Genomic DNA, 24,613 nt, shown 5'->3' with positions numbered 1-24,613 from the left:
GTTGGGCATCCCTGCTCTAATGTAAAAAAAAAAAAAGGTTGTGTGGCTGGAAGATGAAATGTATTTGGACATTGAAAACTAGAAAGAAGGTATTAATAAATCATCAGAGACCAGCACTGAACTAGAGTTAACAGGCTTAAGTTGCAGAGGGTTATTAAATTTGGAAAATTATGCAAGATGTACCATCCATACCAACTGGGAGAATACGAAATGATAGGTCTTTTTGTGTACCTACCAAAAAGACCAGTTGTAAGCATGCAACGTTCTTTCAACTAGCTAAAGTTTTTTGTTTAATTTTACAACAAACCTTCCAACTGCTCTTTTAATGCATTCTTCTTTATTTGGTTTGAACAGCATTATATTTAGCAACTAATTATCAAACAGAATTTATTAAACGTTACACTTTAAGGTGTGCTTGATTTAACTTGTAAATATTTCATAAATTCTATTTTTCTTTTCCTTTTTTAATATAAGCTAGTGTTTTAAAGAATGTTATTCCTATTTGAATTTGTTTAAAAGAAAAATCATTTTATTTTCATCTCATAATGGTAATCATTTTTGAGCCAGCAACTGTAACAAATGATCATTGAATGGGTGGATGCTTGTTATGCTTCGAAAGTATCCCTAACGTGCATGAAATTAGTACGAATTTCTCTTTTTCTATTCATATAACACATTTCATAAATACCGAAGGCTTCATCTGTACAGATTAATATGTGTCTATTGAATTAAAATCATCTTCAGATGTCTGAACAAAGTATACACTCTCGATTATTGTACAAACCTAGCTGAGGCTGTTTGCAGAACTGTGTCCTAAACAAACTGTTTGCGTGTCTTTGTGAGAAAGCGAGAGGTAAAGGTCACTCCTTAACCTTTTCGGGTCGTTGGGAGAGGGTGGGGTGAGGTGTTAGAGACCTCACTTTTTTTCAGGGCCAGCGAGAAAGGCGTGCGTGTTGGGGAGGGATATAATTATAAAATTTAGCATTTTTTTGCTTAGAGGTTAAAGGAGGATAAACGACATCACCACAGCCTTAGAAAAAAGAGTGTTGGGTTGCAGCTTGGCTTTATCAGCAAATTTTAAAGGAGACGTTCGCAGCAATGACAACGATTTGAGCGAACTGCCGTTATAAATCCTGTAGCAGCAGACAGACGAAATTCTCACTTAGTTCTTATCCTTAATTTATTACAGTCCTGGCAGACTTTTATAAGCACTCTATGGATATTCACTAGCTGACATTATTCTATAAAAATAAAGGCTTAAAAAGTGTGAGAGAAACTAGTCATACGATTGTGACAGCATTCATGCATTGATCGTGACTGCATTTTGTTTTCAAGCCCACGGTTTTCTCCTTGTAGCAAAGGGCCCAATCGCTCCCGTCTCGGCTAGCCTCTATTTGCGCTCAGTGCTCTATGGCTATAGCTTCTGAATTGTTGGCGTTATTACAACATGACCTGAAGACGAAGCAAAATGTGACAAAGATGCGGCCATAAAACATATATTTCTAGAAGCGTATATCACGTTCTGACATTTGTCTTTGAAATGTCTCCTACGAGGCTGAAGATTGTGTGTAAATAAAATGGTGAGAATTAGTGACTGGTTTGTTACGAGACACTGGCATTAACCAAGTCATCGATTTATGTTTACTTTTCAGTTCTGACAATTAGACCGCAAATAGGTAATAAACCACAGACACTGTAGTTGAATAAGTCCTTTGCTCCCGGGTGCTATTATAAAGAGTAAAATATATTCATACTTAAAATCATAATTATTCACCCCACCACAAGGCAATCCACAAAATGAGGGGGTGAGGGGTGAGGAAAGGTTCTTTAGTTCATCTTTTCATCTTTGATGATAGTTAAATTTTCTTAGTGCCTTAGTATGTGGTATAGATGCTTGTGGAATGTAACCATTCTCTTTCTCTTCCTTATTACCGTTTAACATCTACATTTTTTCACACATTTATGATGTCAATAACGTTGCTGTATGATCTTAGGACCATAATAATCATTCACTGTTGCTGACACAGATATTAGACTGTCTTCCCACTCTCAGATTTCTCAGCACTTAGAACTACATGAAGCTATTTTTTCCTGTGGATCACAAATTCTTGCACACCTTTTAACTAAGAGTGACTGAAAAAGGAAATAACAAGCAGCTATTATAATAAAGAATCTAATTATTCAGGCAGCCACAACAATTAAAGAGCGCCATAATGGATATACAACTTCAGAGGCATTGTTGGAACTGCACAAAGAGCTCACTAAACTGGTGGCTGAATTTGAAAAGATGGGACAGGGATGGAAACACCATGTGGAAGCACTGGAATTCTGTGTTGGCAATCTTTATCCATGGCCAGCTGCCATCACAGTCCTTGCTGGTAGCTGCATGCTCTTGGTAGCAGTATTCTTATTTGAGACTGAAGGGTAAGTGCATGATTTACTTGAAATATAAGAAAAATCATTGTTGTCAGTTTTGTAACATTGGTATTTGTTCTGGTACCACAGAAGATTTAATGATGGTTTTTTTCTTGGCTCTCTGTTATTCTTAAAGCACAACCGAAGAGGTATGGACTTGCATACATGTATGTGTGTACATGTATTCATGCAGCTCATTTATATTCAAACTGTGGAGACCTGGAACTATCTAAAAACATTTTTTAATTAATGTTTTAATGATTATATTCAAAAGAAATCTACCATACCTTTGTGACTGCATAAAATGTTTATATTCAAGTATAGAACAGCAGTATTGTTAGCAATTACAGGAAAAAACCAAATTGCATAACTGAACAGCTTTTTAATAAAGCTGAAAGTCGTATTATGGAAATCAGTGTTTATATTTTTGCATTATGCAGAAGTGGCTCTGGTAATCGCACTTGGATAGTGATTGAAGCATTCATTCTTCTTCTGACTGTGTTTGGCAATGTGACCCTGTGTTGCTGGAATACTGCAAAGTGGAAAAGAGAGGCCCTCCAACTCACCAAAAATCTTATCCATGCTATCTCAGGTTCTAACTTTTCTTTGCTTTTTTATCAACCAATGCATGTTTTTCATGTCTTCCTTTGTTTATGCTTTGGCAAACATTTAACTCATTCAGAATATGACCTTGACATTCAGAAATCCCCTAGGTACCCATGAAATTCACGTGTTTCAGAAAAAGGGAAGATAAAACTTTAACTAAAATTACAATTAAAAGTTCATAATTTTAAAAAATCATTTTAATGCCATAGATCGTAGAATGACACCAGCTTAATAATAGTGTCATAAAAGGCATCGGGAATCACTTTTTTTACGATTCAAGAGGGTAAAAAACGACTGCAAAAAGATCAAAATTTTTGTAATCCTACATGCATTTAGCATTATTACTTATGTCATATCATAGTAATTAGCATGACATATGCCAAAAGCTAGGGGAAAAAAAGATTAGAATCAATCTGTTTATGTCAGCAGACTTTTCTAGTTGTTCATGTTAAAATTTAACTGCAAAAATTGTACACAAGCAAACTCATACAATCACATAAGCATGCCTGGATGCACCCTTTCTTTCAGGAAATGGAAAACTTGTGTTTGAATATGGGCCACCCCCCACCCCCATCAAGCACCATTTCATTTCAGTAGTTATGTTATCAGTCATTACTTCATTACACCAAGCTGCTGCGAGTCCCAGTAAGACAAAGGTCTTTCTCATACCAAACCCATCAACCTGGAACGGATTATCCATCAGCCTTTGTCATTCTGATTCTTTTATCACTTTTAAGTCTAAACTTACAATGTATCTTTTCAGAACAGCAACTTCACTGCAGCCCTGTCCTGACAATCAGTGTGCATAATGTGTCTTTAACTTACTTTGTGTATGAGCGGTGTCTGTTGTAGAAGTGAGTGTTTCTGTTATATGCGAGTATGGGTGCATGGTTGTTGGTAATTCAGTCTGTATATTATTTATGTAAAGCACTCTGAGAAAATCATTGGAAAAGCGCTATATAAATCCTCATTATTATTTCTTTTCTTTTGGTAATTTAGACTAAATTTTTTCATGATATTTTTATCATTTATGCCCTAGAGTGCCAGAAAAATCACAACTGGAGTGCAGTAAGTTACAATGATAACAACACTTCCATATCACCGTGTATTTCTCTTCAATGGACTAAGCGGGATGCTCAACTTGTCAACCTTCCAGAACCACTGCTTGTGCGTGGGGATCTCATAAAAGTACGACCAGGTTATAAGGTTCCAGGCAGGTGTGAGAAGATAGAGGTATTCTTTACTTTTTTTTAGGGTAAGATGATTGGGATTGGGAATAAAAAAGACCATGGAAATATATGCATCATAGGGCATTTATTTTGTGTGGAGATTTTCTTGTTCATTGTCGTGAGTCAAATGGATAAGTGATGCAGGATTTTTTAATGTACTCTATATAAAATTCACAACTCATACAATGATTACAAATTTACTTCTTATGGTTGATGTGATTATAACTTCCCTCACCCTTTCAACCAATTAACCAAGCCTTGTGTAGAATATTTTTCTTTAGAGTATCACGTAATTTATCATGAAAGGTAAAAGGCACCAGAAGGGGATGGTTGAACTCTTGTTTTTCACACTTCGTGCCTTAGACATGGTGAGCCCCTTACAGCTCACCACTTATGTGGCCAGTAATCCTTTTTAGTTTTTTATTGTTGTTGTTGTTGTTGTTAACTGCAGACAGAAGGCCTGTCCTGCACACTTGAAGGAGGTGAAACCTACACACCAGAAATGGAGACAATTAGTCCTGATACCACACCTGGTCCACGAGGCAGAATGCCACTCACCCCTAGTGACTTTTGCCTTTTGGAGACACCCATCATCCACAACTTAAGGTAGTAATAAATGTTTCTTGTACATTTTGTTGTTGTTGTTGTTGTTGTTGTTGTTGTTGTTGGATTTGTTTCACTGATTGGAAGAGTTTCCCGAGTGTTTTAAATTATGCACCTTTTTACTCTCCCTCACTTGATCCAAACATAATCTGCTTTCACATTGTTTGTTTGTTGCATATTTGCAGAAATTTCTTTGAGATTTGATAAGTAGTGGTGTTGAAATGTGTATTTACTTATTATTAATGAATGCATAGCATACAAGGGTAGGATGCAGAGTATTTATTATTTCATCAAATATTTATAATAAAAATATTCTTGTATCAATTTTAGTTTCTCCATGCTGATGATGTGCTATGATTTGGGGAATGCATTCAGTGGTAATATACAAAATGTACTAAGCTCACAGCCTTTTTTCCTGTGATGGCAGGATGATTTTGGACAAAAAGATCAAACCACCTCATACTGTGCTAACAAATGAGTGCCATAAAGTAGTGTTTGTCTGGATCATGCAGAGAGTGCTACCTATATGTCTGGTAAGAATAATCTGCATCCCCTTAGCTGAGCATGAGTGAGAAAGATCAGTGGATAGTTAATGTTTGCTAAAACATCATTTTTTCCTTTAGTGTCTATACTTCTATCAATCATATTCATTGCACTGTGGTTATTTTTCATATTCACCTTCTATGGAGACTTGTACTGGTATTTATTTCTTCATTGTTATCATGTGAAATATATGTATGTAAGCCAAATTTCATATAATAGTATAACAGAGATAACGGTATTATTAAAATAGTTAATGTAGAATTCACCAATAAGATTGCCATGTTCTGTTTTGTCTTAAAACTAAGAATACACTAGTTTCAGTGCCACAGAGCTGTGAAATAAAGATGTTAAAGATTTGTTTTCACTAAAATAACCAAACTTTCTACAGTGGGGAAGAATATGTGTGAATTTATTTTTTGGCTTTAAACTGTTTCAAGATGTTGATATACAACAGGTACTGATGCTTCTTACTGGAGGTCTGCGCTACTTGTATCTTCCGCTGTCGTCTGGACACTGGACAGAAATGATGCTGATCCTACCAGTGAGTGGTATATCAAAACATGTCAATTTTGTACTTTTAAAAAATTGCTGACAGCTACCCTTTCTAGATACGTAATTATTATGTAACTTGTTACTTCTGTGTGACAACTTTTTTTGGCTTTGAATAATATACAAACAAAAGCCAAAATCTTCCATTGCATTGTCAAGCTTCATCTAAAAATAAAATGCTATACTTTTTGTCTTTTTTTACCCACTTGTGCACAGGTGCAAGCAGTTCTACCTCTTCTTCCTTTGACCTTTCCCCTTTTATGGGTGGGGGTCAACTCTTTTGGACAAGCTCGAATATTGGCTGCTTTTCAAGTGGCAAGAACGTTAAAGGTGAACAGTCTTAAGTCAGATCATGTTTTATATTTAACTGTGTAATGTTGTAATAATGATCTTAATAATAGTGTTTGTGTGTGTGAGAGAGAGTGAGAATGTGCATGCATATGCACATCACATGTATGGGTGCATACATGTTTGTTTTCTAAATTATCCATCCTCTTGGTAGAATTCTGGAATCTGGAATGAACTCCGTTTTGGCCAATTCTTTGTTTCTAATGGAACTTTTAAAATTTGCCAACTGTTGAATAGGCTTTCATCTGAAAGATCTGGAGTGTAAGAACAGTGTCAACATTTTTGTTCATTTCTAGGTGCATCCTTTAAGTAGTGTAAGCAGCTTAGGTAGTTTCAGCACCATTTCTGTGGAGGAGGCACGGGTGGACATTGCCTGGCACACTGTTTTGTCTTGGTTCTGGGCCGTTTTTAAAGGTCATTCAAGCTCACCTTGTCAGGACTTCAGGCTTCTGCATGTATTAGGAAGCATCACAGTAAGTGTATTAGCATCACCCTATTTTTATCTCTAAAATATCCTGCGATGAGAGGAAAGTAAAGGTGATTAGAAGACTGACATTATGGTATAAAAGCAACATGCTTTGCATCATCATCGTTGTCATCATCATCATTGTCATCCTTTATTCTTACAAAGGCTGCTTAGTGCATGACTGTGTAAGAATAAAAGTGAAATGGGTAAAAAAATTATAGAATGGGGCTAAAATAGGAATAAAACATGCGAAAAGCCAATCTTCAATCTAGAAAACTAGAGGTTAGGTTATCAAAGTGCAAATCCTAGTCATGAGCCTTTCATAGAGTAAATTTGTTTTTGTCTCTTAGCATAGTAGTATATTAGAATACTAATTCATAGTCCTCTGACATAAATGAGGCTGCATTCAAAAGTTTTGTTCTGTTCAAATCATTTTCTTCTCACATGTTTTTTGATACCACCAGATCCTTGTGTTCTTTTTTCAGTCTGTTTGCTGCATTGATAAAAAAGGTCTTCTGTCATGGTCCAACCCCTCAGCAGAAAAAATCTTTGTGCACGTCTCATCACCTAAAGAAAGCCACAAACTAGATCATGAGGAAAACAAGTTTCTGATGGCTAGTGGTGATACTCCAGAACTGAATGTGTTAGAAACAAATATTAAACACCATGAAGGCAAAAGGAAAAAGCCCAGAAAATTTCCTAGTAAGTTTCTTTTTTTCATCTTCCTCAGTTTGATTAATTTTATGTTTGATGCTCCTTGCCATGTTGTGATCAGTGCACATATATCTAATCCTATTTTAAATATACTTTGTGAATAATGGTTTGTATATTTATTGTGTTTATTATATATATTTTGTATATGAGAGCATGTTCCTTCATGAATATGTTTATGCACTATATAAATCACATGTTTATTATTATAATTATTTATCTCAAAGTGTATTGTACTAGTTCTTATCAATAAACCTATGTTTGCTTCTCTGATATTAGTGTTCAATATCCATTAGACATAAGCAACATTTTAATTTTGTTCTAGTCCCCCTTCCAACCCATCCCTAATGTCCCTCGTACAAAAAGGTAAACATCTGTGTGTGCTTGGATAGGTTGCTGGGTAGGTGTGAGGGTACATGTGCAGGTGTTTAATCACTTTGAGCTGTAGTTTGTTTCTACCACAAAATGTGCATGCTGAAGTTTCATTTTCAGAGAGTGAATATGTAAGCCGTGCGGAGGTTCTTGATCTAACACATGATGCTAAGGTAAAAAAAATGAAATCTGATCCATATTTTTAACAGGTTTGACTTTGATGTCAAGTGTTCAGTTTCTTATTTGGCTATACCAGATATGGATACCAGATATAGGAGATAAAGAGTTACGCTAGCTCTTTAGCAATCGAAAATTGCCTCCCTGACAGCTAACCTGTGCCTGGTGTGCTGAACATACTAATCAGGTGACCAAAGGCTCTTTAACAGTTATAAAGGCAAATACAAGGCTAATACTGAATTGTGACAGGATGTTGGCATGCACCTTCCCTCCAGTGGACATAATTGCTACTTATCGCTAGCTCTCCACTCTAGGTGTAACTGAGGGCAAGGGGCAAGTTTTCTCCAGCTGGCAATATTCCTGGCATCTGACCCTGGAAAATATCACACTTCTGTTCTGGCAGTTTCTGTGGCTGTTCTATGAAAGAAAACTCCCTTCACCATTAAAGGCTATGTGGTGGTGTTGTTGTCTACTTTCCGGTAGCTGGACCTGTGGGGTGTTGGTTGGCACTGTGATTTTTGGGACTTGCTCGCTAATCTATCTCTAAATGGCCTGCCACGCATTCTTATTTTCCCCACATGGAACCTGGCTCGGGTCTTGATCTATGAGTGCTGTTTCATAGGGTCATTGAAAAGACAGTTTTCCTGTTGGCCCTAACCACTGCAACAGGGGTCTCTGAGATTCATGCTGATCCAGTTTTTCTGCAGTTTCAAGAGGATTCTGTGTGGTTGATGATGCATCCGGCATTCTTGGCTAAGAATCGATTGTGTTTCGTGCCTCAACAACCTCATGTGATTTTGTCCTTGCTAGTCTCAGGAAAACATAATCCAGCTTGCCTGCACGACCCAATCTGAGCTCTCCGCATATATCTGAGTCATTTGTGGTTAATTCTGGGCAACAGAGCTCTACTTCCTCTGTCTCTGAGAGAAGACGAGGAAAGATGTCACCTCAAGCAAGACAACTTTTGATTGTTAAAGAGCTAGTGCAACTCTTTATCACCATATCATCTGGTAAATCACAAAGAAAGAGAAATTGCAAAATTACGTTTTTAGACTATTTAGAATTTTCTAAGAATTTTAATAACATTTAGTTTTTAATTATCATAACATTTTAGAAAAATAATGCAAAAGGTTTGCAAAGACTTTATCAATTTTAAATTTGTTTCAGATACAAAACTTTCTTTTATCATCAGTTTCTCTTTGTGTGTAGGTGGGGGAAGGAAAGAGGTGAAGGATTTTAGAGTTACCTTTGGTTTTATTTTAAGACTGTTTTCACTACTAATGGTAGCAAAATTTGTTTGCAGTCTATGCTTAGAAAAGTAATTTTTTGCCATTTTTTTAAACAGGATGCTTTTCGGGTTTTCTTTGATGATCCTGGATGGAGAAAATATATAGATTCTTTGAAGCCATTGGTGAGTTCTCAAGAAATGATTTAGTTGAGTAATTAATAACTAAATACCTTTACTGTCCAAAAGTTAGAAATATTGACTGCATGTAAAAAAGAGAAATATCATAAAAAGAAACTTTGTTTTAATTTATTTCTGTTAAAAAAAATAAACTGAAAAGCAATAGTGATAGAAATTATGATCTTCAAAATAATGAACACTTATTTTTGGTCAGCCATCTAACAGGAATTTCTTTATTGCTTGGAAGTCTTTGACAAACATTCTGTGGCTTAAAAAAATTAGCACATTTGAGTCTCACAGTTTCCTGCATTATTTTAAAATTCATATTTACTATGTTGGAAAACATGGGACTGTTTTCCTGTGAAGAATCGAATATATTCAGAACACTGAACTTGTCCTTGACTGGGCTTGCACAATTGTTTATTCATAACAGGGCCTGTGTATTCTTCTCAATACTTGCAATGAAGCTACAGCAGAATGGTATACGCGGTTCAGCGATCATGTTGGATGTGTTGCACAGCAGAAGGAGGAGACCGTGGCTGTAGTAAACAGAAGGTTAAAAGTCATGCTGCAGTTTTTTCCTTCCCCTGCCCTATTCTAGTTAGCGTGTGTTAAAGCTCTAAGCAGAACCTAAACAGCATTTTTTAGACCAGTCAGCAAATGTGAACATCAGAAGACCGGCTGTAGTCAACAGAGGGTTTAAAGACATGCTACAGTTTTTTTTTCTTTTTTTCTTTGGGGTCACTACATATTAAAGCGCTAAGAATGATTTGACAAGTATATTAGAAACCAAATACAAATTTTTAGAACTATGCAGCATCTTCACTAGTCAGCAGATATTAGCATCAACATATGAAATTAAGATGGACTACTTGTTACAATATTCTCTGATAAAACTTTTTTCAAAAGTGACGATGTGTGCATATGACATTTCTCTACGTGACATGATTTTATGAAACATGGAGTGTTTGTAAAAGCACCATGTTTAAGAAACTAATACTGATGAATGCAGTTTTCAATATTTCAGATGTCTGTGTGAGGTAGCTCGTCAGATTGGTTTTACTGACCAGGCCTTGGAAGTTTTCAGCCATGAAAAAACATTTGGAATCTACAAACAAGTGGTTAGTATTAGTTGCCATATTAGCAACATCATTTATGGATTGTTTGAGAAGTAATGATAAACATTCTGATGGAGTTTGTCCACTGTACTTAGTGCTAGTGCATTTCTTGAAAGCATTATCAACATAATTTGTTGTGAACATTGTTATTAGTATAGATCAGTGGTTCTTAACCTTGTTTGAGGTACCGAACCCACAAGTTTCATATTCACATCCACCGAACCCCTCTTTAGTGTCATCACGAATTGCGGGTGTGTCTTGACCTCCGTGGCGGAGGCTCCGCCAAACCCCTGAGACTGACTCACTGAACCCCTAGGGTTCGATTGAACCCCGGTTAAGAACCACTGGTATGGATGGTTACCTTATGATTTTGGAGTATTTTAGATACTATCATTTTGAAATAATGCTTCTTGTATTTTACTAAGAAAATATTTAGTGTAATTTGGAATACAATGCTGGAGACATTAAATGAATACTTACTCATGCTTGGGTCCAAAAGGGTGGGCCTTGGCATCTGAGAAACTGAATAGTTGTTCCGTGTCATTTTTATTATTTTGTCTAGCAGAGAAACTGTTTTATCTCTATTTGTAGTCATATGCAATTGAGGAGACAGTATGGTGTCAAGCTATCTTCATACACAACTGTATGGGTTCATTATATTCTCACTTGAGGGAACTGGGGGAAAGGTTTTTTTGTATTTTGATATCTTTTTGTGGCTCAGCCTGCACAAGAGATGGAGAAAGAAAAGGCCCAGCGAGCTAAATCCTTCCTCTACCACAAGATTCCCATGCCAAATTTTTCATCTGTAATAGTCCGTGATAAAGCCTCAGGTAAGTTTCTTGAGTGCTCCAGACAGGCTCTTAGTTTGTTGATCTCAGTCTGTAATGGAACCTCATGGTTGCTTCTGATTATTTTCTGTCTTCTGTATAAGCAAGCAAGGCTGACTTTTATGCTTTCATCAAAACCTAAATAGTTGTATGGTATTCTAGGAATGTACCAGCTGCTTACACAAGGCACAGCAGACATTGTTCTGGACAACTGCACTGATTATTGGAATGGCTCTACCCTCTGCCCATTAACTGAACTGGACAGGTGGGCAACAAATTGTATTCTGTATCTTGTCAGGAGCAGAAGAGCCATCAGTCATATTCAAGAGCCTACTACTAAAGCATATTTAGCCAATAATGAGCTTAAACATTGACAGTTAATAATCAGTAAAACACTGAAAGAAAAGGAAGGAGAACAAAGAAGTGCGTTAGAAAAAAAGGCAGATTTCTCTTGCAGCTTTTGTTTTTGAGAATTTTACTGTAGATTTTTATTTTGCAGGAAGCGTATTATGGATTTCTATCATCGAAATAGCATGGCAGCCTACTGCACAGCATTCTCCTACAAACCAATATCACACAACATTGCAAATCATCTTGAAGCAGAATACATAGAACTTGTGGGCATGCCCAATCGTCTGTTGGAAAGGTAAAAGATAGCATGAAATAAACACAGGCTAAATGTAATTTGTTTGTTAATTTAAAAAATGAGAACTTGTTTCATTCGTTATGAGTATCAGCTGGAGTTATCTGCAAATGCAGCATGGTAATAAGTAGCACCACTAGCAATAGATGAATACTTAAGTAAGTGCAATCTGATGAAAACTTTGTTATGCCAGGTGCATGGAGCTTGACACACTAAGTGGGGATGTTCCCACTGTGCTGGCCAAGTCTTTCTCCATGGATTCCTTGATTGATGATGTTAGTTTGAGCTCGGTGGATGATGTTTCTGGTTACTATGATTGTCAGCGTAATCAGATCTTTATTGGAATGGCATCTCTGCAATACCAAGCCCGACAGGTCTGATTATTTTCAAAATGTTTTGTTCTACTAATGGTATTAGTGTGAGTGGGTTGGAAGCATTATTATTAATAAAATAAATTAATAATTAATAATTTGGATAAAGTAGTTTGAATCAGACTAATTTGAATCTATTTTTTGCTATTTTGCTAGGAAACTTATTGCTTAAGAATCCTTGTACATTACGAGATTGGAATAATCCGGTGTAAAAAGAAATATTTTGATAAACTCAGGGCATGTTTTAGAATTATTATAAAGTTCGATGTTTACTTTCAAAAATGTTTTCACAGGACTTTGTGCAGTTAATTGAAAAACTGGAGTCTGCGTGTATCAGATTTGTACATTTTTCTAAGGAAAATGAACTTCGAAGTCGGGTTTGTATATTTTATTGTGTTTTCTGCTGGCTAATAGATCTCAGCATTTACTCTTTGTCTTCTATTAGTAACAAACATATAAAGACACTTGTTCATATCAGTGGTCTTAATGACAGGATCTTGTGTACGGATACTCCAGTCTCCTGCTTTCTATTACACATACCTGCATGCTTTATATAACACATACATGCACACACGCTCTCTCACACACACTTGCATGCTTGCATGCAAGCACACACCTACTCAGTCTCTCTCACTCTCTTTATTTTCAGCTCTTTCTCACAACTCCCCATCTCTGTATTAGATATTGTCTGTTTTCATCATCAGGTATTCTCAGAAAAAATGGGCCTTGAGGCTGGGTGGAACTGTCACATCTCTCTTCTTATAATGATGATCATCATTTCAAATGAGGGGCTGTGAGTTAGGGCCAGCTCTTCATTCATGAGTCTGTAGAGTATACCAACGGTCTTGATATCCAAGTCGATCAGCTAGAGTGTATTGAGAGCTTCAGCAGAACAGTGGCGGATGTCAGAAGAGACATGCTGGGCCGCATTGTGGAAGTCAGAAGCGCACGCAGGTCCAATATCGCCTGTGGATGGATGAGGGTGCAAGTAAGTTTTTTAGTGTCAAGGGCAGCATCTGATAGGACGAAGTAATTGATATGCGGTTTGTTGCATTAACAGATGATGGCGTAGATTATAGAGTGCGCCATGCCAGTGACAAGTCTGAGGGATTGTCGAGAGCTGAAGAGGAAGTCTGCTGCCGCTTGGCCCTGGAAGAAGGAGAAGGGTTCAAAAGATAATGGGAAGGAAGACGAGAGAATTGGAGAAAAGGAAAGCTGATTGGTTCGGATTCATGGTAGAGACTCTCTTTATGTCATTATCCTGCTGAGGAGATCTTTGTTCATCAAGTGTGGAACACAGACGTCAGATCAGGCTCGGATGTCTCGATACAGCTTTGCAGTTTATGTAACATGAAGGCACTGGATGGTGATACCTCTGTGGTGCCTTTGGAAATGGGTGCAGTGAGAGTTAAAAGATGTTGATGTGTATAATCAATATGATAGTTTTCTCTCAGTTTGCTTTCTCCTAATTGGATCTCATTTTTTCGACAGGTAGTACGCCTCGTGTGGTTCAGTAGCAGTTGGATGATTTAGAGAGATAGTGTGTGCGATGCATGGTTGAGTGGTGTAGTGCACCGTGTGTCCTTTTATATTTTTCCTCCACCTTTTATTTAGGTTTTATTTGCTTTTATACAAAATTGTGAAGGTAAACTCTTCTATAATGCGGCTATAAAGCCGTCTCAGGATATGTCTCCCATTATTTATGTCTAATACCCTCACAACAATGCATTAACAAAGCTTTGATTTTTTCTATGTAATACAGGCTATTCTACCAGAGGTATAGATCAAATCCGTCCACATCTCAAGGAAGTGGATAATGTTCCACTTCTGGTAAATCTCTTCACAGACTGCACCACACCAGGTTAGGAAGTAGTGTCCTGTATGTGTATGTCCTTATCGTGTAATTTTGGATTACAGGTTGGTCATCCTCAGGGTAAGCAGGTCCAGTTTATGTCAGTTGCAAGAAACTTTGGCAGATTGATAGCATAAGTGATTTTCCTTAATCTTTTTTTCAGACTATTTCATTATCACAACATCATCATTAAGGCAACAATCGCCCTTATTTGTCCTGCTATTTTATTGTTTTGACAGCTACACAGGAGATGGTGAAGATTATGCAGGAGAATGGGGAAGTTGTATTGTGCATCGGGAGCTCTTTGAATATAGCCAACACACCAGTCTTCCTACAAGCAGATTGCAGGTATTATGGGATTGAAGGCAGAGACTAGGTATAATAGTGTCTATGATGTTGGAAAAAAAAGGGCTTGTGTGTGTGTGCTTGATGCAACAGCAGAAGTGTGAATAAATTTGTTGCCGTGTCGGTACCCTTTTCAGTCTTGAACTATTCTATTTCAGTCTAGCTATAGAGCCACTGTATCCCCAGCTGTGTGCACGAAAGGCAGCAGTAACAGAAGCCTGGAATGACTGCCAACCTTCACCCACAGAGCTTGCATCCCGTCTGATAAGCCTGCCATGTTCTCTGTCTTATCAGAGGGAAGACAACGTATCTCTGTTGCAGCTCATTGCAGAGGTAGTATAAGTTAATTTATTTGAATAAGTTAAATTTATTTGACTTTACATTTTTGGAGTAGTGGCAAACTTCATTGTTGAATATTACTATAAATGCACACGCCTACCTTTAAAATATTGGGCAGTTCACTTTGATGTTTGCGAAAGAAATTTTCAGCTGAGAAACAGTCAAGACTAATTTAGCACACTGTGCTTGATTCTTCTCAGTTTGACAACAGCAAGTTTTTCAGCAAAGTCCTGTCCTTGTGTGAAGAAACAGAACACTGAGAATATCGTACACTTCTACAGAATATGCATATGTACCTGCTTACATGTGTTTGTGGTGGGGAGTGTTGGGGATTTTGTGTATGTAGAAGTACATGCATGTTGGGGTGATTTGTGTAAGAGACATGATGTGCATATGTAGAGGGTGTGTACAAATGCATATCAGATTTGCATGCAAAAATTAAGGAGCTTTTACATGCTCATTACCGACCTTTCTTGCTTCTCTCCATTTGTATCTGGTTTTTCTGCAGGCACGGCACATACACATTGTCGCTACAGAACTGTTTTTACCTTTTGCTGTGCTGCCACTTGTGCGTGGCTTTGTCCTTCATGATGGCTCAGGCCCTTTTGCTCCCCCCACCCCTCAGACCTCCTCACCTGCTCTGGTTGCTGCTGCTTGCATTGCCTTTGCTAGCCATAGGGCTGATGGGCAGTCCAGTGGACCCACGTATCATAGGAATGATCACAAACAAGAACAAGCAGCATGTCAACAAACAGGTTTCTTCTCTTCTTCACACTTTAATTTTTTTTCAAAGGGTTTTGTTTGTTTTATTTATTTATTTTATACACTGCTTTAAAAATGCTGGTCCCTGATGAAGGCACTATTGCTGGTATTCTGCTTAAATGGATAGTTATTTTGTGGCCTACTGTAACAAACCAAACTCTTAATGATATCACAGAATATGAAAAATACGATCAGATTTTCCGTCTTTAAGCTTTATAGCATGATGTTGTCCACACAAACTTAGAGTTTGGCAGTAGCACTTGAGTGATGAATATATATTAATGTTTGATGATATTCTATGATTGTGGTGCTGTCATAAAGTTTTTCTCCCAGGCAGGAAAAGACAAATTGTACTGTATGTTTGGAAACTGCTTAAAATCAACATAAGTTGGAAGAGAGCATGTTCAGACATTGATTCGTTGCTACTATGTGTGCTTTACTCAGGTGGTGATTCAGTTCCTCCTGCAGCTTTTGCTTCGTTTCATTCCATCGGTGGCCGTTGCTCTTACCTCCTTTGGTGTCGTCCTATATTCATACTGCCAGAATACTGCCAAAACCACATGTTTTTTATATCAACAGGTAAGTTAAAAGCATATTTTTCTATCGAGGCACGGTATTCATCAGATTTTGTCCATAGTGTTTTCTGGATATCCATACCTGAAAAAAACCTTGATTATACTTAAATCATTAAGGTAATCAAATTCTTTGTTTATATCAGGATTCCTTCGTGACTGAAATTTTGGCCTTTTAAGTGTTTTGTATTTTCTGTTTGGACTGCCAGTAGTGATGGTCAGAATCAGACTTACAGTGGGTGGGAAGATAAATTCTCTGGAGGTCTCATCATGGCCCAGAACATTTTTCACCTGTACATCCTTATATTTTTTGGTGAGTCATTGCATGTGCTATCATGTGGTTCTGTTCAAAAGAATATTTTCAGATGTGTGCAGTATTCCTGCATTAAATTATTTTGACATTGCTGTAGAAGCAGTAGTAGTGATCTTGTGAAATCTTGGACAATCAGTACTTTAAACAAGTAGATTTCAAGGTCTATAATTTAGTTCCTTCCTTAGAACAATAAATAATTCTTGAGTAAAAAAAATGTTCAAAATGACTGTAAGCCCAGCCGTTTAGTCATCTACAAACTGTTGCATCTTTTAAATTGGCATTTCAATACATCAGGATTGAGCTAATGGTGAAAGTATGTAAGATCACATTTAAGCAAGTTTTATAAGCCTTCAAAGTTGCTTCAGTTAATTTCTGTATACTTCAGTTTAAAGATCATGTTTATAGTTTTTTTTTTTTAATAATATTCTTTTGGAGGGATGTTTGTCTCATGGTCTTGTGAATATCTTACAGTGGCAATCTCCATGAGTCTTGTTCACTGGTTGGACCACATCTGGCACCGTGCTGCCTTCAGTAACAAACTCTGGTCTATCACTGCAGGCATTCTGTATGTACCAGCAAACATTTCTTATTTAAAATGTGACTTTGAGAATCCTAGTTACCAATCTAGTTACATATTTAAAAAAAAAAAATGAACACTGACATCCTCATGCACACGATTAGTGGAATAATTTTTCAGATTTCATGCATCATATGTTAAAAAATACAAATATTTGTATGATGTTTACGTGTTTGCATTCACATGGTGATTATGTGCATGCATGAGCCTGTGTGCCTGCATGTGAACTTTGCAGTCATGCACTCCTGGTTTGACAACTGAAATAGCGCCACATGCTGACTCAAGTTATCTCTCTTTTGTTAGGATTGTGATTCAGTTTATATTCTGTGTGGCTGACATCACCATTCGAAATCACTATACCTCACAACCTATGCCACTATCCGACATCCATCCAGCTGTATGGGTACTTGGTGTTGTTTGGCCTCTTTTATTATTGGACTCAACGAACTGGTCAAATTACTGGAGATCAAGTAAGTTAACAATATGCTTGACATGCCGATTCTAGCACTGCCAATTAAAGTGATTATGTGGACACACCCGAGAGCACACACTGTTGACAGTGTAGGCACCTCAAGAATTATAAGTTAAAGGCTGTGCAGAAAACAGCTGGCACAAACACCTAATTGATTTTTTCCCTATTTCAGACTTTTCCTACAACGCCAGCGGCGAGCAAGGCTGGACTTTGGCACTAAACTAGGCATGAACTCTCCATTTTGAGCTCTTTGTGTAATAAAGCTATGTACAGCTGTAGAAATCTAATAGTTACCTTTGAAAACATTGATAACAGAGCAGCATGCTCTGCTTTCTGTGTTGCAAGTGGCATTCGTATGGTTCTTATATTTTCAGTGAGACATTAGTGTACTAAACCAGTTTCATGAAGAAAAATGCAGTTTATTGTATGTCTGTCTGGTTCACATGGGATTTAATCAATCAGTAATTCAACATAACCATCAAGAGATATGTATGTGGGAAAGGTGCTACCGTTATGGCCAAAATGATAAATGACAGACATGGTAAACAAACCTGGGGCTTCTAAAGCTGCTTACCTACAAGCTTGTAATTTTACTCAGTGAGTGGCTTAATTATGAAGTTTATCAAAAATTAACTCTTTAAACTATGATACTTTCGGGCATGAGTATTTTTGTGCAAAGATGAAAAAAAACCATTATGATCATGAAAGAAGTTTATAAAAAAATACACGATAAAAGTGAATTTGGTGTTACTTTCTTGTGGACATAACATTCTGAATTATATAAACTCATAAAATATTTTAAATTTTTGTTTACATTAAGAATAAATATGCTTTATGTTGAAACTTATAATTTAACTTGGTAGAAACTCATGAATATCTTTTTATCTGGAACATTCTCTTCCTTGTAAACAGGACACTTTCGGGGCCAGTTAAACATTTGACTGACTAGGTTTTTAAAAAAAATAATGAAGAAGTCTATTGTAAATGTGAATGAACAGAATAGGCACGTATCGATACCAGATAATTTGGCACATTTAGAAAATTATGTCAAGCACAGATATCAAAATTTATTTTAGTTTGCATTGTCAAGCTTCTTTCCAATCTTTCTTCAAAATCATAACACAGAATACTAGCATACAATTTTATCATATTTTCTTTCTCAATTTTAAAGATGAATCACATCAGCACAGCAACCAAGGTAGCAATGCATTTTTGTTACCCTATCAATAATACAGGTCAAATTTCTTACATCACAATACAGAACCTCAGCTAGTCTCTATTTACACTATTTTTTCTATTAACGCAGCAATACACTTTTGTACATGTTCAATACTGTCACATTACAGTTCATGCTTGTGCTCCCACAAGATTGATATAACACAATTTGAGCAGGTAATTATGAATTTTTGGTTGTTGTCTTACATGCTTTTAGACACAGCAGCCTTGAAATACAAAAGCTTTGCTTATTTTCTGCCTACTTTTTCAATGATTAAGGAATTGCTTTCTTTAGCTTTCCATGAATATACTAGCAGCAATCTTCTGCTTTTAATTTAAAAGTAAGCAAACGAAAAAAAAAAACGTGATTATTTAAACTCTCCATCCCAATATCTAAACTTTTTCAATGCAGTAAGTAGCCGTTTCAAAGCAAAAAATGAACAGAACTAGTCTGTGTGTATTCATAAAATACAGCATGCATATTATCTTCTGGTTATGCTTGCACAAAATATTGGTCAGGAACTGTGATCAGTTATGGCTACATCCTGCCAAAGTCGGTCATTTTTTATATCATTAAATGAGGAAGTCTTGCTGAAAGTAAACACATATTATCATTTGTCCTGATGTCTCTATTTTACCCCCACCTTTACAACCAGTGTGGATGGTCTTCTCACCAGTTTAGAAACTGCATGATTTTTATGCAGATTTATGTGATTTAGAGGTAGACATCGTGCTTAAGTGGGTCATCTTTAATGCTTGATCTTTTAGCCTCAGGATAGCCCTTTAGTTTAAAAAAAAAATGACAGATGGTAAAGTTTTTGAACATAACGCTCCAAGCTAATTTTTCTGTCTTTGTGGTCTGTAAGTCCTCATTCTCTTAATACACACCATCTCCCACTATCTGTTTGCTTAAATAACTGACTACAGCATGACCTTATAACACCAACAGTTTGAATAGTAGCTCTGACATTTTCCCATGTAGCTACAGCTTGAAGTGATCTATAAATCCACTGGCAAGACAATATCACATAAACTTTACTGCTACAATTTTAAATAATTTGTAACTGCACTGGCAACAGCTTCAGCAGAGTCTAAGCAACCATCAAATGAAGACAGAGAGAAGGCATCACCACCCAGCACTATCAAAGGCTCTCGCTGCAATGTCACACAACCTGGCCTGCCAGGATAACCACGATACACCTGGACAGAATGAAACGCAAGTTCGGGAAACAAATTAGAGACTAATTTGTCTTTATTTTCTGATGTAAGGAACAATTTCTTCACTCCAAGGATTCAGCCAGTAATAAAAATCTTGTCCATTCTATTTGATGCTATATCTTAAGGTGACAGCATTGAGATAAATAATTTCAATACAATGGCAGTGATGCCTGACATATAAATTATGTTTTGAGAAAAGATAGCTGACATCTAAGAATACTTTAGATTGCTCAACAGAACACACACCTGTGAATATCTCCACTTCTGACTTTTAACTTCTGTAGGCTCTGGCAGCTCTGGCAAACGTGCACGTAAGTGTTGAAGTATAAGTTTCTTCACTTGCTCCTTGTCCTGTTCTATGTGCTGAAGGCCAAACTGGACATGAGTGTGAACACATACCGAGGGACCGACAGTTTTGTCCTCTGTATTAAAAAAAAGAGAGAGATATAACATCTCAAAGAACATCAGGTTATAACATTTTAACTTCTGAGTTTTAACAAGATGAATGACTATTAGCCTAATCTTGCCATCACTGAATATTTTTAGAAATTCAAATCACTAATTTCCTGTAGTTATTATGACACCCATAAAAACCATATGTTAAATGAATAAACCTTTGTTTTGAATGCTGAGATATATAACTGTACCTAAATTGCGCTTTTTGTTATCCACTGCAACATATCGGATGCAAGGATCATCAGATATATACTTGGAGCACCACTGATAAGGTAGTTCGGTACCAGCTGGATAAAACAGGCCAAGGGCGTAACGTGATGAGTATGTCACACCTAACAGCCGATCCCAGACTGGCCTGTCTGCATCTAAAGAAAAAAAAAAGAATAAAGTAAAAGGGACACTACAGAAATTCTAAGCGTTACTGGTTGAATGCCTGTATCATGGATATGCATGATGCCTACACACACAGACATTCACAATGCTTATACAATATGCATAAATATTGAGATCAATTTCAGTAGAACAATTTTAACTAAAAGAAATAGCATTCTGTCAACCTCTACACATGCATTAGAACTAAAATGCCAAAGATGGGAGTGGGGAGATCCTGAGTATATGAAGCTGCCCAGATGTCAAGTACCTAAGGCTTTCTGAATGGATCCTCTCAACTGCAGTATCTGAGGAACTGGCATAGTCAGCACCACAGCCTGGAAACTCTCAGCATTCCCACTGATGTCAGCCACTCTCACTGTGTCTTTGCCATCCACATCAACACTCACCACCTGACGGTTGTATTCCACCTTAGCCTCTGGGAACACACATCTTTAAGCATTGTGGTCAAAGTCTTTGAAGCATGTCTACTTCCACACCTTTACTCTGGTTGTCAAGCTTTTAAATGATTATACACTCTTTGGTCTCTGGCAAAATAGGGTCACCAACATGCCATAAATTTGTCCTACAGAACTGTCACAAACAACACAAAATCTGAGAGTGATATATGAGAGTGATTATGCTAAACACTAAATCCAAGTCACTAAAAAGGGATTTGACAAAACTTTGTGGAATACTGCAAATTACCCAGCTTAGCAAAGTGCACAATATCTCCAAATAATAATAGCTTCGTGTTTCCTGACTGTTAAACAATGCCATTAAATTCCAGTGCATCTCTCAATCTTGATATCTGTCCATGCTTATTGGGTAGGGAAGAGGGCAGACTGAAATGTAGAACCTATTATAATAATTCCAATGGCTGGACAGTGAAACTGAGGAAACTTCACAAAGAATTGAGAGGTGGCATTTTAACTGTTAAACTGATAAGACATTAATAAGTTTTAAAAGTGAAGTAAATTTCAATTTTCTAATTGGGATATTGTTTTTTTGTGTCGGTTTTTGAACCTGCCTAATACAGGGTGGTACACCCTAGTTAAAGGGAAAGAACCCACTAAAAAAATTACCTGATTATCTGCTATGACTTTCTTTACTTTATTCCTTGATCAGTGTCGTTCAAGTTTGTTTCATAGCTAGACAGTAAAGAAATATTTACTTACCTGCTTGGTTTAAAAAATGCTTAACTAGGGAACCTATTCCTTGTGGTGTGACGTAGTGCTTTGCCCCTTTCTCATCAAAACGATTTGGCCCTTCAACATTGCCAGTCATCGGTGCTAGAATGCCTTTTTGTACAAGATTTAAATACAATCTGAAAAGTGACCATAAAGTAATTATAAATATACCAAACTGACCAGTTACTATCATTAATAATGGTACAATAAAGCTTGTCATAAGGACTGAAGAAATTACCTTTTCACTTTTTTTTTTAAAATGCTACAGTAAAATACCAGAAAATTATTACAATAAGTTTTCATTTATCATCAAAAGGTTCTTGGAAACTGATTTTAAGAAAAGTCTATAATAAGATCAATTATACAACAGGGTAATCGATATACATGTAAACAGAGTACCCATAGAAAACCCATGCAGACTATGCAATGTCCACATGGAGAGTGAGTGACCTGGCCAGGAATCAACTTTATTTTCCTCATCAATGTTATAATGAAATGATGTTACGTGAGGACTTACCATAGTCCTTATCAGATAACCTATGACTCCACCTGCTCCAATGTGGAAAGGAAACTTACTCTTGTCTTCTAGCCTGATACTGTTCAATCAGCGTTATGTATTGTGCTCCAAGATCAACCGTACACTTGTCATCTGATGAGCTACGACTGGTTGACATCCGCCCACCTTGAAAATTAAATATACTTGAAAATAATTGCCTGGCATGAAGGAAAACCACACACATGAAAGATGCAAGAATACTCTTCAGATCAACACTTATTAACATGTGAAGATGAAGTAAGGTATTAAAGCAATTAGTATACTGACTAGGATGGACAGACTGATGGATGTGTTTGCCAACAATGGGCATGTGAGCACCTCAAAGGTCCACATCCAAGATCAATAAAAAAACATATCAGTTTATGACAGCTTTTGGTCTTTGCGTATGATACTGCCATCATACAAGAGAAGGAGAAGAAGAAAATGTTATCATTACCTAATGTGGGTAACAAGTTGCTCAACTATTTTTAAACATTTTTGATATTAATATATTTTTCAAGAAATTTAATGAGCTATGTGGCAGAACATTTTGAGCGATAATTTATAAAATGAAGTTGCAGGATTGCTGAACAGTCAAGCTACTGCTGCTGCATGAAATAGGTGTTGGGATATCTTTACCCAGTCTGAGAAAACTATGTGAAAAGTTGTATGTCCAATGAGAAGTAAGTACAATTACAGGACATAGTCTTTAGTATTCAATTAGATTAATTATAGATATTAAAAAGAAATTGAAAAAAGACTTTGTTGTTTAGAGTCTTGGGCGTATTGAATTAATAAGATTAATGTCTGAAATAAACACTTGCCAAAGCTGCATTACAAAAGTGACCTATGTTAATTCCTACAATGTTAACGGTGCATGTGTGTATGTTTGTCTGATTGTGATGCTCAGTCTTACAGCATCATTACCTACTGCCCTTTGTCTCTAGTAAAGAACACTAAAGTGCCTACCTGTGGATAAATGTACAGTATAAATCTTTTATTATTATCATCATTAGTGAGGGTTTATAAAGGAGATTAGTAATAATGTTGAAATGTTTGAAATGGTGTTGAAGACAATAAAAAAAAAAATTCCAAGGGTTGTTTTCCAATTTGTAAATAAAGCTGAGAGGAAACGTGTAAAGAGTGAGTTTAAGATAACAATTCAAGGCAGGATGCAGACAGATATTTCTAGTGGAGTTAAGGATGGCAAGGTACAGAAAGCACAAGGCAGTATACAGTAAAGCATTACAGTAGGTACCGTCCAAAGTTGTAAACATGATTGTCTAGTTCACTTCTGACAACCTGTGGATGCTTAATGTCTTAAAGATTTATAAAGGTTTGAGATATTTGGAAAGAAAAAGATGATTTCAAGAAATATGACTTTCTTTGAAACTTGGACTGAAATCAAGAAGGAAATATTCTGGATCAAGAAATGTGCCTCGCTTTTTTGGAAATGAATATATTGTTTTCATAGAGTATGAAACCATTATTGAATGCCATATCCTGGCATATCTGCATTCATCATCAATAAGGGCGATTTAAAGTCAGCGGGGAGTGGTAATGGGAAAACTTCATGAATACTGTCAGATGCACATTTTAGCTGACAGAGCAGTCGACGTGTGTAGAGTTAATCACGACCCCTTTCCGCGTCCAAGCAAAAGAACCGTGAAGTACTACTTCAAACCAGACTTTCCTGTCTGCATGCTAATTTCTAAGCCCTACCGTGTTTTTGTGTACGCAGTTGACAGCGAAGGTGAAAAGTTGGAAGTATAAATTAACACAAAAATACTACCTGCCCCTCTAGCTTTGTCCCAGACCGTTATACTGGAGTCCGTAGGTAGTCGTTGTCGTAGAAGAGCTGCAGCTGAGGCACCAGTCATTCCTGCACCTACCACCAATACTTTCACCATATTGCAAAGCGACATCGGTATCACTACCTTTTACAAAGTATAAATACTACAAACACTTCTAGGTCGCCGTTCTCTCCAGGGTACTTAATTCCCGAAGACTATACT

The 24,613-nt window shown here is 36.8% G+C and overlaps 2 protein-coding genes across 2 annotated transcripts; one reads left to right on the top strand and one right to left on the bottom strand.

Annotated features, from left to right (window-relative positions):
* Positions 1–1,176: 1,176 nt before the first annotated feature.
* Positions 1,177–18,355, top strand: LOC112561361 (transmembrane protein 94-like). Its single transcript, XM_025233802.1, is given in 30 exon segments — positions 1,177–1,580; positions 2,186–2,424; positions 2,856–3,007; positions 4,061–4,254; positions 4,702–4,856; positions 5,281–5,386; positions 5,851–5,937; positions 6,162–6,275; positions 6,590–6,766; positions 7,245–7,461; positions 7,963–8,015; positions 9,365–9,430; positions 9,858–9,979; positions 10,452–10,545; positions 11,264–11,372; positions 11,532–11,634; positions 11,869–12,015; positions 12,206–12,386; positions 12,677–12,760; positions 13,088–13,176; positions 14,141–14,244; positions 14,475–14,583; positions 14,739–14,915; positions 15,431–15,674; positions 16,126–16,259; positions 16,460–16,566; positions 17,038–17,131; positions 17,447–17,577; positions 17,580–17,613; positions 17,788–18,355. Coding segments are annotated over 30 exon segments (3,699 nt in total). The 5' UTR covers positions 1,177–1,577; the 3' UTR covers positions 17,861–18,355.
* A 312-nt stretch (positions 18,356–18,667) lies between these two features.
* On the bottom strand, positions 18,668–24,612 carry LOC112558561 (renalase-like). Its single transcript, XM_025229085.1, has 7 exons — positions 24,391–24,612; positions 22,640–22,745; positions 22,052–22,200; positions 21,145–21,312; positions 20,696–20,869; positions 20,295–20,470; positions 18,668–20,030 (listed from the first exon to the last, which is right to left on the bottom strand). The coding sequence occupies exons 1-7, from the start codon at positions 24,521–24,523 to the stop codon at positions 19,872–19,874; spliced, it is 1,065 nt and encodes a 354-aa protein (XP_025084870.1). The 5' UTR covers positions 24,524–24,612; the 3' UTR covers positions 18,668–19,871.
* Position 24,613: the final 1 nt, after the last annotated feature.

The sequence above is a fragment of the Pomacea canaliculata genome, linkage group LG1 (genome assembly GCF_003073045.1).
Source record: "Pomacea canaliculata isolate SZHN2017 linkage group LG1, ASM307304v1, whole genome shotgun sequence".
Lineage (NCBI taxonomy): Eukaryota > Metazoa > Mollusca > Gastropoda > Architaenioglossa > Ampullariidae > Pomacea > Pomacea canaliculata.
The sequence above is the reverse complement of the archived record's forward strand: the minus strand, read 5'-3'. Positions and strand labels throughout refer to the sequence as shown.